The sequence below is a fragment of the Sesamum indicum genome, linkage group LG1 (genome assembly GCF_000512975.1).
Source record: "Sesamum indicum cultivar Zhongzhi No. 13 linkage group LG1, S_indicum_v1.0, whole genome shotgun sequence".
NCBI classification, from domain to species: Eukaryota; Viridiplantae; Streptophyta; class Magnoliopsida; order Lamiales; family Pedaliaceae; genus Sesamum; species Sesamum indicum.
The window spans coordinates 2,855,403-2,869,028 of record NC_026145.1 but is presented as its reverse complement, the minus strand read 5'-3'; the positions used below and the strand labels follow the sequence as shown (position 1 = coordinate 2,869,028).

General features: G+C 30.5%; 1 protein-coding gene and 1 long non-coding RNA gene across 2 annotated transcripts; one reads left to right on the top strand and one right to left on the bottom strand.

Annotated features, from left to right (window-relative positions):
* On the bottom strand, positions 68-1,142 carry LOC105155573. Its single transcript, XM_011071466.2, has 2 exons — positions 990-1,142; positions 68-901 (listed from the first exon to the last, which is right to left on the bottom strand). Exons 1-2 carry the CDS (start codon positions 1,047-1,049, stop codon positions 308-310), a joined length of 654 nt encoding a protein of 217 aa, XP_011069768.1. The 5' UTR covers positions 1,050-1,142; the 3' UTR covers positions 68-307.
* On the top strand, positions 7,321-8,756 carry LOC105155565. The gene is made up of 3 exons (XR_847315.1): positions 7,321-7,351; positions 7,861-7,928; positions 8,721-8,756. It is a non-coding gene; the product is annotated as an uncharacterized LOC105155565 (long non-coding RNA).

Here is a 13,626-nt window from a genome sequence, read left to right as displayed (position 1 = left end):
CGTAGATTTTGGCAGCAGAATGATGCCTCGTTGAAGTATAATCATTTTAGTTTCTTTCTTTTTAAACATTGATAATGCAGGGAAACTAGAGAGACCCACTCAGTGATAATCATACGTAGCTACACCAAGATTTCACTTCTATCATATTACTCGCAAGAACCAGTATTACCTACAGTACAAAATACTGCCCATCAATCTATACACAATTTTTCACAAGTTATATGCAGAACCAACAATAAAAGAACAAAAAAATGTCACATCTAAGTCTAACTCCAACCCACTACGTGCATTTCTACGGACAAAACAATCATTTCCGGATGACAAACTCTTCACCTGAATCCTGATCAATGCGTTTTATCCACCTGCTCCGGCCCTTCTCTCTGCCGGAGCTTCCTCCCGTCGCTCCAACATGAGCTACATCCAACCCTTTCCCCACCGGCAAAAGTACCGAACGGACAACCCTCGACCTCCCATCCAGCACGCTACTCCACCTGAAATCCGAGCCAGCTCTCGAGCTTGCGTTTGTGCACACCAGAACAGCCCCTCTTTCGCCTAGTTTAGCAGCTCTTATCACCCTCCCGAACTCATTGTTTCCCTTGCAGTCCACAACAAGAAAATCAATCCCTTCTAGTCCATCCATTGCTTCTTCGGCATCCCCTACTATCGTCTCACAGGCCGACCGCCCAAATCGTCTCATCCCTTCTGCATACTCTTCCCTTGACTCTTCATCAGGAACTATACAAATGTGTTTTCCCCCTGTGTGGTGAGCAGCAACTGCCAGGCCGACGCTGGTGGCGATCTCACCGCCCCTCGACCACGTCTCCACTACTAGTCCGGCGTTCCATCCTGCTGCCATGGCCGAGACAACCTCCGCTACACTTGGTTCTTGGGAAACCTCACACTGCACAACAACTAACAGCAATTTAGTTTCCTTCCCTTTTAAAGGAACAACATACGAACTAAACTACCTCTGTTGGGTTCATACTAACCGATTTTACAGTGTCGAGGTATGCTTTTAAGGCTCTCTCCGGGGACCAAATTAGCTTCATTTCCTCCTTCAACCTTTTTCTTGTGCTTTAAGTCGTGCTTTTCTCTGCCTTGAATGCTCAAAGCGGTGCATGATGCAAATGAAATGTGGAGAAATCGGGTTTTTATATGAGACAGAGACAGAAATCCACTCGGAAAAATTCATGTCATCAAAACCGTTGACAAATTAATCCAGCCAAATCCAACGTGTGGATTGGCATTGAACTGGTTTCATGTATCCGCTATTGTTTTCCCTGTGCTGTAGCAGCCTCAATTAGAATATTATATATATACATATACACAAAATTATATTTTTGGTCCTATAATTTACTCAATTTATACATCTAGTCTTTTTCTTGACAAATTTAATCCTGAGCATCTCACATTTACTCATCTTTTGACAAATTCAGTCCTATGTTGGCAATTTTGATCCTTTTCAAACTATAATAAGTCTCATTTTTTGTCTTTTGACTTAGGTCGTTAGGAACTAAATTGTCAACACATGACTAAATTTGACAAAACATAACCAAATGTGAGATGCTTAGGACTAAGTTCATTAAAAAAAGGACTAAATGTGTAAATTGAGTGAGCTACAGGACCAAAAGTGCTAAAGACCTAAAATTACAGGATCAAAAATGTAATTTTGTCTATATATATTAGTATAATATAGCTATGTTTTTTATGCCGTATTGCTTAATATTTAGGTTATCTAATCAACGCGGTGGAGTTTATGGTGCAATCCCTTTTATTTTTCCTGTTGCAAGCAATCGTACAATAACTGTCATTTAATTATATTAAAAGACTTTGTGTCGAAAATATTAAGATATATTAATTGTCGTTCTCACATTTCATCATTATATATATGTGTAAATAATGTAAGAATAATTGCTCCCTAATTCTTATCTCTTACGAGATCATCGATTTTAAATATGATAAGTTATATGTCTGATCATAATTAAGTTTTCGAACAAAATGTGATTATTATTCTTTGGTAAGTCAAAGTATATATATATATATATATATATATACTTGTTCGATTAATCACACAAAATTCTTATTTAATATGGTACGTTACGTGTCAATCGTATTCATTAAATTTTTCTTTATTTAGGTCTAAAGTTGGATTTCCTCAATAAAAAGTAAAATATACTCGATAAAGTAAAATTTTGATTTTATTTAGGGATTTAATTTTTTTTGTGCTTGAAAAATTACATCTAGTACTCCTGGCGTTTATTTTTATCTAACCAATATATTCATTAATCAGTCGAAATTCATTGCTTATATTGGCAAAAAAAAAAATTAATGAAAATTCATATTTATCCCTAATTAATTTATTACTGATTTATTATATATAGGTCAAACAAAGTTTTTATTAATCGAACTACTCTTATATTTTCACACACTAATACATGTGAGGAATAATCTTAACCCTTATGTGGGTAGTTTGGTCACACGCTAATTTGTCAAATAGAGACAAACGTTAGAAGTACTGAATGTAAACTTTCAAACCACAAGAGGTATACGTTTAATTACAACAAGAGATAGTTATGCTCCCTTCCCCTAAGATTTGGTGCAATTACACTTAGACCCCCTGTGGTCTGAAAAATTACATCTATTACCTCTAAAATTTATTTTTGTGTAACAAATAAGGCCGTCTACTAGTCAAAATTTACTGATATTTAATAAAAAAAACTGGATAAAAATGCAAATGTACCCTAATTGACTTATTTCCTATTTGTACAAGGTCAAATAAATTATTCTATAATCAAATTACCTTTATATATTTTCACAAGTTAATGTATATGACGAGGTATATCTTCATCGTGATAAGGGTAGTTTAGTTCGGAAAAAATTATTTGACCCGCAATAAGTCGGTAATAAGTCAATTGATGATAAAAATATATTTTCATTCATTTGTTTAATAATATCAACAAAATCAGTGGATTTTAAATAAAGAAGAAATGAAAATAAATCGCACGGCTACTAAATTTAATTTTCATACCATAAGAGAGGATAGTGTAATTATCTTGAACACCGAACCTCATGAAATGGATGTAATTATCCTTTTAATTTAATTAAGTTACGTGCCGTCACAATTATTAAATTTTCTTTTATTCTTTGAAACTTAGGCCTAATTTGGATATAAATAAAAGAGTGGCATGCAAAAATAATCTAAATTAAAGTGCAAACATTAGGTCAAGATTACGTAATAAGTAGGAAATTGATTGAGCATTAGCATAGTGGGATCGCATCAATTAGCCCACAGGAAACAGTTTTGCATCCAGACAGGCTGGGCCCATCAAGGCCGTCCGTGTGCATCACAGCAACTTCACCAAATAAATAATCAACGGTGTGCTGACATTCCAAGCAAAATCTAAGCGAGTATGGGCCGCCACTAGGTTGACTTCCAAATATAACTACTCGGTGCCATTGGTTGAATTGATCGCCACGTAATGCAGACGTCTGATGATAGTTGACCAGGGCCACACCTGATCTCTGAATGTACGGTCACAATTTTGGGAGAATTTTTTATTGTAAATTGTATCCCATCTTCTAATTTTTTCGGATAAATTAATACGATCACCCCTAAAATTTTGTATAATTATGAATATTTTTTATTTTTTTTAAAAAAATAATCAATACTTTCTTATTTCTAACGACGATATAACAATTAGTCCACTCTGTTAGTCTCTTTTGGACTTTCATCCCTTTTTGTGTGCTGAACTAAACAAACTGCCGTTGTGGCTTAAGAACTATAATTTTATTTATTTTTAAGATTTTTTTAATTCTTTTATAGACTAAGTGGAAAATTTTTTAAATTTTTCCGTCCACCCCGTCTGATTTTCTTATAAAGTTTTAATTTTTTTTAAAAAAAAAATACAGTAAGAGCAAAGTTGACAATATCATACCTCCATCCAATGGTTACATAATTTCATTGAGCATCAGGAGGTATTTAAAAATTTTTAAATAACAAGAAGGTGTTCGTAATTATACTAAATCTCATACGAGGTCGTTTTTTTTAATATACGTATATTATGTGTGTAATTTTTTTTATATATTAAATATAATGGGGGATAAATTATGATTTACAATAAAAAAAAAAATCCCATCCACATAATTTCTTCTCAAGTATTGCCCAACAAAAGTAGATAAGTATGAAGAATATTTCCTAACAAATTCTAAGGTCTTCCATGTTTTCTTTAGGCAAATGTGATATGGCTATTAATCAACATTGAAAGTACTGTATCTTATATTATTCATAGTATTTTTTAACTGACTCCAAATATTATTTGCTAGTTTTTGGTGAGTAGTATTTATAGTTATTATGTCAAATGTAATTATTAATTATTAGACGGGAAAAGTATTATTTTAGACTGTTAAGTATGCCTAATTTTAATTTTAGTCCGATAATTATGTCCATTTTTGTTTAGGTTCAGTAACTTACGAAATTACTTACTTTTAGTCCTCTGTCAGATTTTCGAACAATTTTACCCCTATGCAATTTTTGAAAGGCAGTTTTAGTCCATATACGCTCTTAGGGATAAAATTGTACGAAAATCTGCCAGAGGACTAAAAATAAGCAATTTCATAAGTTACTGAATCTAAACAAAAATAGACATAGTTATCGGACTAAAATTAAAATTAGGCATACTTAGCGGACTGAATAATACTTTTCCCTTATTAGACTTTAATAATTATTCTTTTTTCAAATATTTTACTGATCAAACATAAGTAGCGTCCGTGTTCAAGGTTTGGTCAACCGACCAAATTAAGCGAAATTGAAAAAAAATTGTCAAGTGTTTGACTTTTATTTTTACGAAAATTTGTATTTGATCTGATTTTAATTTTCAATATTGAATATGAATATTAGTTTTGTATATTTTATTTTATTTTATGTACATATGTTTATATCTATAATTGCTTTATACAGTATTTTGTTATTTTACTTAATAAATAAATAAATAATATAACTACAATTTTTAATATTTAAGTTTTAACTATTTTACAATTTTTTGTAAAAGAATTTATTTTTACAGATCAAATTGAAATTTCAAAAAAAAAATCAATAATTATAAAAATTGAACAAATTTATTTCAGTTTGATATTTGGTATGGTATTTTAGAGTGTCAAAGTTTTGATTTACTAAAATTTTATTCGATTTAATTTTATTGAATAAAACCCCTTAAAAGCAATATTTAATAAATGTGTCACTACAAAAAATGATCTTATAGCAACGGAATTTTTGCAATGGATACGTCCCGCTGCAAATTTACAATGGCTTTTGCCACGACTTTGCAACGAGTTGCAATTTTTTTTAATTTTCATGGCAAATTCCAGTGCAGGGAAAAACCACGCCCAGGCAAAACAAGACCATGAAAATGTACATGATCTCCCTTTTTAATTATGAATACTTTAATATTTAACACTTTTATTTGGTGAATCGTGTTGAATTATCTTTATTATATGTAGTTTTGCTTAAATATTTATCATATTTGAATTTATAAATTATTAAATTTAAATTAAATATAATTTTATTATTAAATATTAAATTTCAAAATTATGAAAAAAATTAAAATGATTATGTTGCAAATGTTATTGCAAAGAAAAACTATTTGCAGCGAATTGTCATTAAAAAAATGCATTGCAATTTTGCAATGGCTTCTATTACAAATGTCCTTGTAAACGAAAATGACTTTGCAACAGATTTAGAAATATTTCGTTGCAAAATTTGTTACGTAATATCATTGTGAAAAATGCATTGCAGTATTGCAACAACTTTCGTTGCAAATGCCATTTTAAATGAAAATTATTTTGGAACGAATTATATTAAAATATTTTGTTGCAATATTTGCAATGGACTATTGTTGGAAAAAACACGTTCCAATATTGCAATGACTCTTCGTTGCAAATATTGTTGTAAACAAAAAATATTTTGCAACGAGATGGCCATCAACTTTGCCACGAATATATCTTTGCACAATATGAAAAGTCAAAATTTTTGATTCGGATTTTGCAACGAAAGTTTACAATGGATAAATAATCATGGCAAAATTATGCAACAACCAAAAAAATTATTGCTATATAATAGTGACACCTATAGCAACGAACAACATTCCGTTGCAAAAGGCCATGGCTAATCTATTTTGCAACTAAGCATGAAATCCGTTGAAAATATATATTGCTATGAGCCTATCTTTTTGTAGTTGATGTGGTTGAGGTTTTTTGGTGTGCAATTGTGCCGAGATAAAATTCTCGATTTATTCCTTGGTAAAAAAACCTTAACCGCATCCGTAGTTGATTTGTTTTCAAGTAAAAGTCCACATACCAAATAAATTAATAACTATAATTCTGTGAGTCTCTTTAAAGTTTCAAGAAACGTTCTATAATCTAAACTATACTAGCGTAATCCCTGTGTCATGCATTGAATCGAAGTTAATTGTCATCATAAACTAAGAATATATTTATTCTAATCAGATATTATGATTTTTTTTCTCGGACACCAATATTGTTGGAAAATTTTGATGGCCCATGACCAAAAATAGGTAGGCCAAATGCACCCGCTTGAAAGGCTCATGGTTTTATGGCCCAAGCCCACAACTCAAGACCCGAGCCACCCGACCCGGTTTGACTCACTACATAAATGTGATTTACCCTACCATTTCTACCGTCCATTTTCTTCTCCCATTTTACAGCACCTTCTCCTCTGCTCTCTCTCTTCTTCATTTCTTGTGGTTTTCCCATGCTTGTTGGGACTTCAACCGCCATCATTTTACCTTGGCACCTGGAACCAAAGCCACCTTAAATATGTTGTCGCTCGTGGTTGTGGGTAACTTAGTGTGTGAATCACTAAGTGTGCGAAAAAGGGGCGTTTGTGGCCAAAGGTGTGACGCCCCAAAAATTATAATATATAATTGGAAGATTAATTGGTAAATTTTTATGAAATTTAGTTAATTAGTACATAAATTATGGGCCATAATTAGAATATAATAAAGCTTGAACGAATTAAATTGGAGTTCGTTATAATATTTTGTGACAATTTCTATTAATTAAGAAATTAGGAAGGACGTAAATGGTATTTTGAGAAAAGTTTAATTAAATAAATAAAATAATAACATTATTATATATATGTAAGTAATAATATATATATGTATATGTATATAGATGAAAGAGTAGAGAAAGAGATGAGAGTGGGCTGTGGCCCACCTCCCACCGCCTCACCCTCTCTTTCCTTTTCTTTTCTTTTATTTTGTAGTTGTATACACATACAAATATACACATAACACACACACACAAGTTCAGCGAAAAGAAAGAGGAAGAAACAAAGGTACGAATTGTAATTTAATTTTTATAAATTTATATAATTATATTATTTAATTAGTCCGTTTATTAAATATTGTTTATACTAAGTGATGTACTATTTAATCGGAATAATTTACGAGTTTGGCTATTTAAAATAGTGTCGGATTAAATATCAAATCGGATATAAAGATGATATCGTTGGTTAATTAAATTATTAAATTTATTAGATTTGAATATTGCTATAGCTAATTGATACGATTCCATCGGAATTGTTAACTAGATATGCAATTCTACATATTGTATGTAATTAAATTGTATAGTAGCGAGAAATTGATAACAAATTCATAGAAATATTTCAAAAATTATATTTAATAAATGGTATATTAATAAAGAGGAAAAACGAAAATTTGTATTTTGATAGAAATGAAATATTAAAGAATTATTAGAAATTGTACGAATAATATTTAATATTATATTTAAAAGAAATTATGATATTCTCGATATATTAACTGTATATGGTATAACTCATTATAGGATACGGGGGTAAAGTGAAAAGACCGAACCACTACCTATTGAATAGATAAAGGCGTGGTAAGGGCGAGGTAAGTAAATAATTAGTATTATCTATATATGTCTTCTTTATTTATGGTTTTACTGTTATCTGAATTTGTGGTTCATGCTGATGTTGATTTATCTGAAAGTATATGAGTGATGGATGATTTGATTTGATTAACGGTATTGTATGCGTGGAATGAGGAAATGCGTTGAAATATATGATCGTTGTCTGATATATTGTGGATGTCTGGAATGAGAATATGTTGCTATATTATTTTACGTTACTAGTTGCTTACAAGAATGGTGATATGTGGAAATGAGGGAGTGGTGAAAATTGAATATAATTGTGGTGTGAATGCTCCTTGATGTGTTGAAAAGCCTATAAGGCAATATGAAAAGTGCTATGTGCGAAAAGAAAGTGCTATGTACGAAAAGAAAATGCTATGTGCGAAATGAAGCAGCTATGTGCGAAAAGAAAATGTTATGTGCGAAATGAGATTGATGAGCCGGCTATCAAGGGGGTTCACTAAAATTTATATAACGGTGAGATTGAGTTGTCGGGAAAAACACAAATCACCTTCTGGTAAGCAAACTAGGAAAAAATGGAGTTTGATTGATTGTCTTGTTATGAGATAGTCATGTGGTGTAATAAAGATGATTATGTGGAAGCAAATTGATTGTATTCCATGCGTGTAGCATATTTATCTTGTTTGGGTTGTGTTTTATGCATCTTGCCTATTTATCTTGTTTGAGGTTATATGTGGTATACATATATAGATAGGGCTGGTTATTTGCTTACTGAGTGACGGGCTCACTCCCCTGCTGACATTTTCTTTCAGGAATAGACTTTGAGGTGTCTGACTGTTGAAGAATAGGTCCACGCGCTATACTCAGGCAGGTCGGGCCAGTATGCTGTTTTCTCCTCGTTGTCAGTTAGAGTACAGATCATATTTTATTGTATAGAGAGAGCGTAAGCATGGAGATTACCAGTGATGGACTACTTGTAGTGTTTTATGTGCATATATGATGATGTAGGTTCATTACGCTTGTTATGACGTTGGGGTTATGTATACATATGGCATATGGGTTAAATTATTATGTGCATTTATGTTTATAAATACAGGGATTACTATAAGTATGATGTTTAGCGTAGATATAGCACTTGTAGCGAAGGGGGTGCTACAAAAGGGCTTAGTACCGAACTTGAGCAACCGTGGGTGTATTTTAGGTTGCCGATCTCCGTGATCGTGAATAAAGCCAAAATACGAATTTGGCTCTCTAAGCCTCTTAGTGTTCGGTTTTATACTGCTTTTACTTTGTGTATGTAAATCTATAATTTTCATAACCATTTGTAATTTAAGGGTTTAATACCCACTTATTCTGTAATAGTAATTAGGACCTACACCCAACAGTGGTATCAGAGCCTGAGTTCTATCTCGAAGATCTTACGGTATATCTCACCTTTTTCTCGCTTAGCGCAATTTTTTGTTGTGATAAATTTGGTGCTATTTCCTTTGTTGATATTATAATATTTGCTGAAAATATTCAATAAGAACCGCCATGTTTTCTATTGAAACTTGCTGTTATTTCTGATATCGCTTTGTGCAAATTTTTTTTGAAAATTATCCTCTATAATTGTACGAAATTATTCTCGGCTTTGTGCTACTATCTTCCTGAAATTTTATTACTCTTAACTGTGGTTTAATTCCCCGTGAACTCCCACTTGGCCAGACCCTTGAGGTCGTCGGGTATTAGGTTGGAAGACCTCGATTTTTAATCTGCAAAAATTGTGTGATTTTCTTTTGAATCTGTTGCAAATAATCCGTTTTTTGTATACTTAGTATTCTTGCTATTATTGTTGTGAATAAGCATTTGCATTCTTGAAATTCTTGCTTATAACCATTTACTGTCTTCAAAATTCTTGTGTGCACTTGTGTTTAGACTAGGGGGATTTTGAATTTTCTGACTCGAACTCGAGCTCAAGATGATTTTTTTTTTTTTATTATTATTATATTAAATGAAATTATGAGAATCACCAATTTTTTACATAAATTTATAAGTAATAAAAAAGATTGTATAGTGTATACTATATTATAAATATACCAAAATATAGTATGAAATTTTAATTTATTGTTCTAAATATAAACTACTGATCAGTTTAGTACTAATATAATTAGTAAAATGTACAAAAAAAAAATCATACTGAATAATTTAAAATTATAGAAAAGTATCAATTATTTAAACTAATGAAAATTGAAATATATAAGAATATTTTATAGTTCAAATTAATATATGTTCACAATGCAGTAAATTTATATATTTATAAATGTTAGATTACATTGATGTTACTATTATCATACATTGTTGAATAACATAGGTTAATCGGACCATCAAAATTCAGATCAGACCGTTAGATATGATCAAACTTACAAAAGAATACTTTTGGTAAAGTTTTAGACTTATTGGATATACGGATATCAAGATATCGTACTCGCAACATAAGAATAATCATTCAAGTCGGTGTATCGTAGAATCAGGCCATGTAATTTTAAATCAGACTGTCTGATATGATCTAAGGACATAGTTTTATATATATTTAAATTTGGTGTGAATCGAGTGCCTAAACTTTAAGATATCGTAATTGTTGATTAAATTTTTTGATCTCATTATATATATAATAAAATAATAATTAAAATAATTAAAATTGTCCAACCATCACTATTATTATCATTATCATTATTTTTAGATTAATTAATAAAAATCACTAAATTTTGACATAAATTTATAATAATAAAATAGATTGCATAATGCATAGTATGTATCCTGATATAAATATAAAACTCAAAAATAGATAAAAAAATTAAGTAAATTACTTGTCAATTTAATAAAAGTATAATGTAATACAAATATATATTAAAATATAACATAAAGTTTATATATGTCATATGAAACAATAATTTGAATTACAAAAAATATTATAATTTACTAAGATGTTGATTAAATTTATTTTTATAGAAAGATTAAATATATAAATAAAAGTACCATAATTTATTATTATCGAAAATAAAGTATATGATATTAATTAATAATTATAATATATGGTCAATTTTTATTATAAAATTGATCAAATATTAAATATATAAAAAATTTAAACATAAAAAATATATAAAATAATAAAGAAATAGAAAAAGCTTGTAAACTTGTGAACAGAAACAATTGAGCTCGAGCTCAAAATCGAGCCGGCTCGCGAGCTCATCTACTACCCATAGTTTAGACATGCATTTTGTTTTCATTTGAATTGCCTTTAGAAAGTGCATTGAAGCTGTTGCTGTTTTTTGTCAAAATTTTTCAAACACAACTTTTGAAAGTTGTTTTTAAAGAAACTGAAACAGTGGTATTATTGCTAGTTATTGCCATTATTGTCATGAATAAGTATTATGGCTGAAAGTTGATTACTTAACAAAAAAATTCAAAAACTGTTTTTGGAAAAGGCTTTTTCGAATTTTTTGAAAACTGGTTTTGGGAAGAAAGGATTAATTTGGAAAAGTTTTTTTTTTTGTTTTTTTGTAAGAAAGGATTAATTTGATAATTTTATAAATTTAAGGGACTAAAGTGATAAAATCAAATTTATTGACCATTTTACCATCCAACGAGTCAAAATCTTGCCTTTTTCGTCGAAAAATTGTCAGAGGGACCAAACTGAGATGAAAATTAAAGTTTAATGATGCTAAAGTAAAAAATTAAATTTAAGGGACTAAAGTGATTCTAAATGAAAACTTAAGGAACCAAATATAGTATTTACCCTTAAAAATAAATATTAGTTGAATGCATTTTTTGTAATGTATAATTCGTTGTAGATCGTAAAATAATATAATTGGATGAGAAAATTAATAATATAGATGAACATATTCTTTGTCTTATACAGTTCATTTTATATTGAAAACTACATTAAGATATTTAAATCTAAACTGATATTATTTATTAAAAAAATAAAATATTAGTTGAATCATAAATATATTTACGTCTAATTAAATTTAAGTTATTTAACTCTAATTAATAATTGCTAACTAAAATAAAAATACAATTATTTGCAGTTAAAAGAAAAGACTTAAACATAAAAGTCAAACCTCAGGGTAGGGGTGGGGCAGTTCAGAGTACGGGACCGGAAAAAATTAGGCAGAGAGGGTCTTGGGTCTGGTCAGACCCATACAAAATCCAACCCGTTGCCATCACTAGGTGATGGGCAATATTCAGCAACACAAATGGCCGATCCAAAAGTATCCGTAATAACATCAAATTAGTTTAATATATAAAACAACAATCTTAATATTAATGCATCACACAAAAGATTGATAGTTACCTATGAGCTAACCATCAAAATTGATGAAGGATCCTGTATCTTTCAATCTCACAATATGCTATAAATAACGTAAAAACTCATCATTTTGTTTGAAGCTTTTTAATCTTTGCCACATAGCCAAATATCAGTTGATAGAAATGTGGTATAATTTTTATATATGAAATAACGTGTAACAGAAAAAGAAGGTTTACCTTATTATCAACAAACACCATTTTCAGACATCTATGTTATGTTATATGGCAATAGATCCACAAATCTGACCAGTTGGACTTTAATATTAAAATAGCAACAGTTTATTCATGAACTGCAGCAAGTACTTCATTATACACAATATTTTTGGTATAGTTTGGAGGTATTATTCCTTCTTTATTTCAAGTAAAGATCTTCAAGCTTAATGGATGTGTCATACGTGAATACATGATTTGGTAAGTACAATCCTACTCTATTAAATGTTTGTCCTTGACTCTTCTTGATGGTCATTGCAAATGCCAAATTTCACTGGAAATTGTCTTTTCTTGAATCGAATGCATGTTTGTGATTCTGTCGTTGTCAAAACCATGGGCGGAATCAAAACTTCTTCGCCCATATGAGATCTAGTGATGATGTGTGCCTCAAGTACTTTATCACCTATTTTCAATGATTGATTCAAATTCCGAAGAAGCATTTTAGGTGCCCCTTCCTTGGTTCTAAGTGATGATCAGATATCTTTATTGAATGTAGTAATTTCGGAGGGTTCATATGTTGTTCACAGGCACTCATTTCATTAGGACTTAATGTGTCTGCTCTACAAAATTATCCAACTTCCCTAGGAAGCATAGATAACATCATGGAATTGATCACATCGATCGACACACTGTTCTTGGGAGCTAAAATAGCTCTTTCTTTCAAATAAGTAGCGTCACTGTACATACATCCAGTTGGGGGTAAATAGAGTTCATCAGCTGCAATAAATAATTATCACCATGTTTTAGTAAGTCTTTTAAAGTCTTATTCATTGCTTCAAAATCACAACGATTAATTATGGGTGCTTCATCCAAAATTGTCATTGATGTATTTTGAATTAGATGTCCTAAATCAAATTTTGAATTGACGGGACAATGAGGTATTTCGACTAACTTAAACGGGACTTCAAATCATGAATACGTTTGTTTTGCCTCCTAGTAATAACAATGCGGACATATATCCAGATGACGCAACTGATAAGATAAATCTTGTTTTATGATATGAATTTCGCAATTATTGTTTTCGATAAATATGTCTTTCGAGTTCTACCGCTACCATAACAAAAAATAGACCTCCTCGTATTCTTTCATAAGCTTTAATAATAGCATTGTAAACCCTCAATTTATCATTGTTCAAGCCATTGAAACATGATTCGAATGATT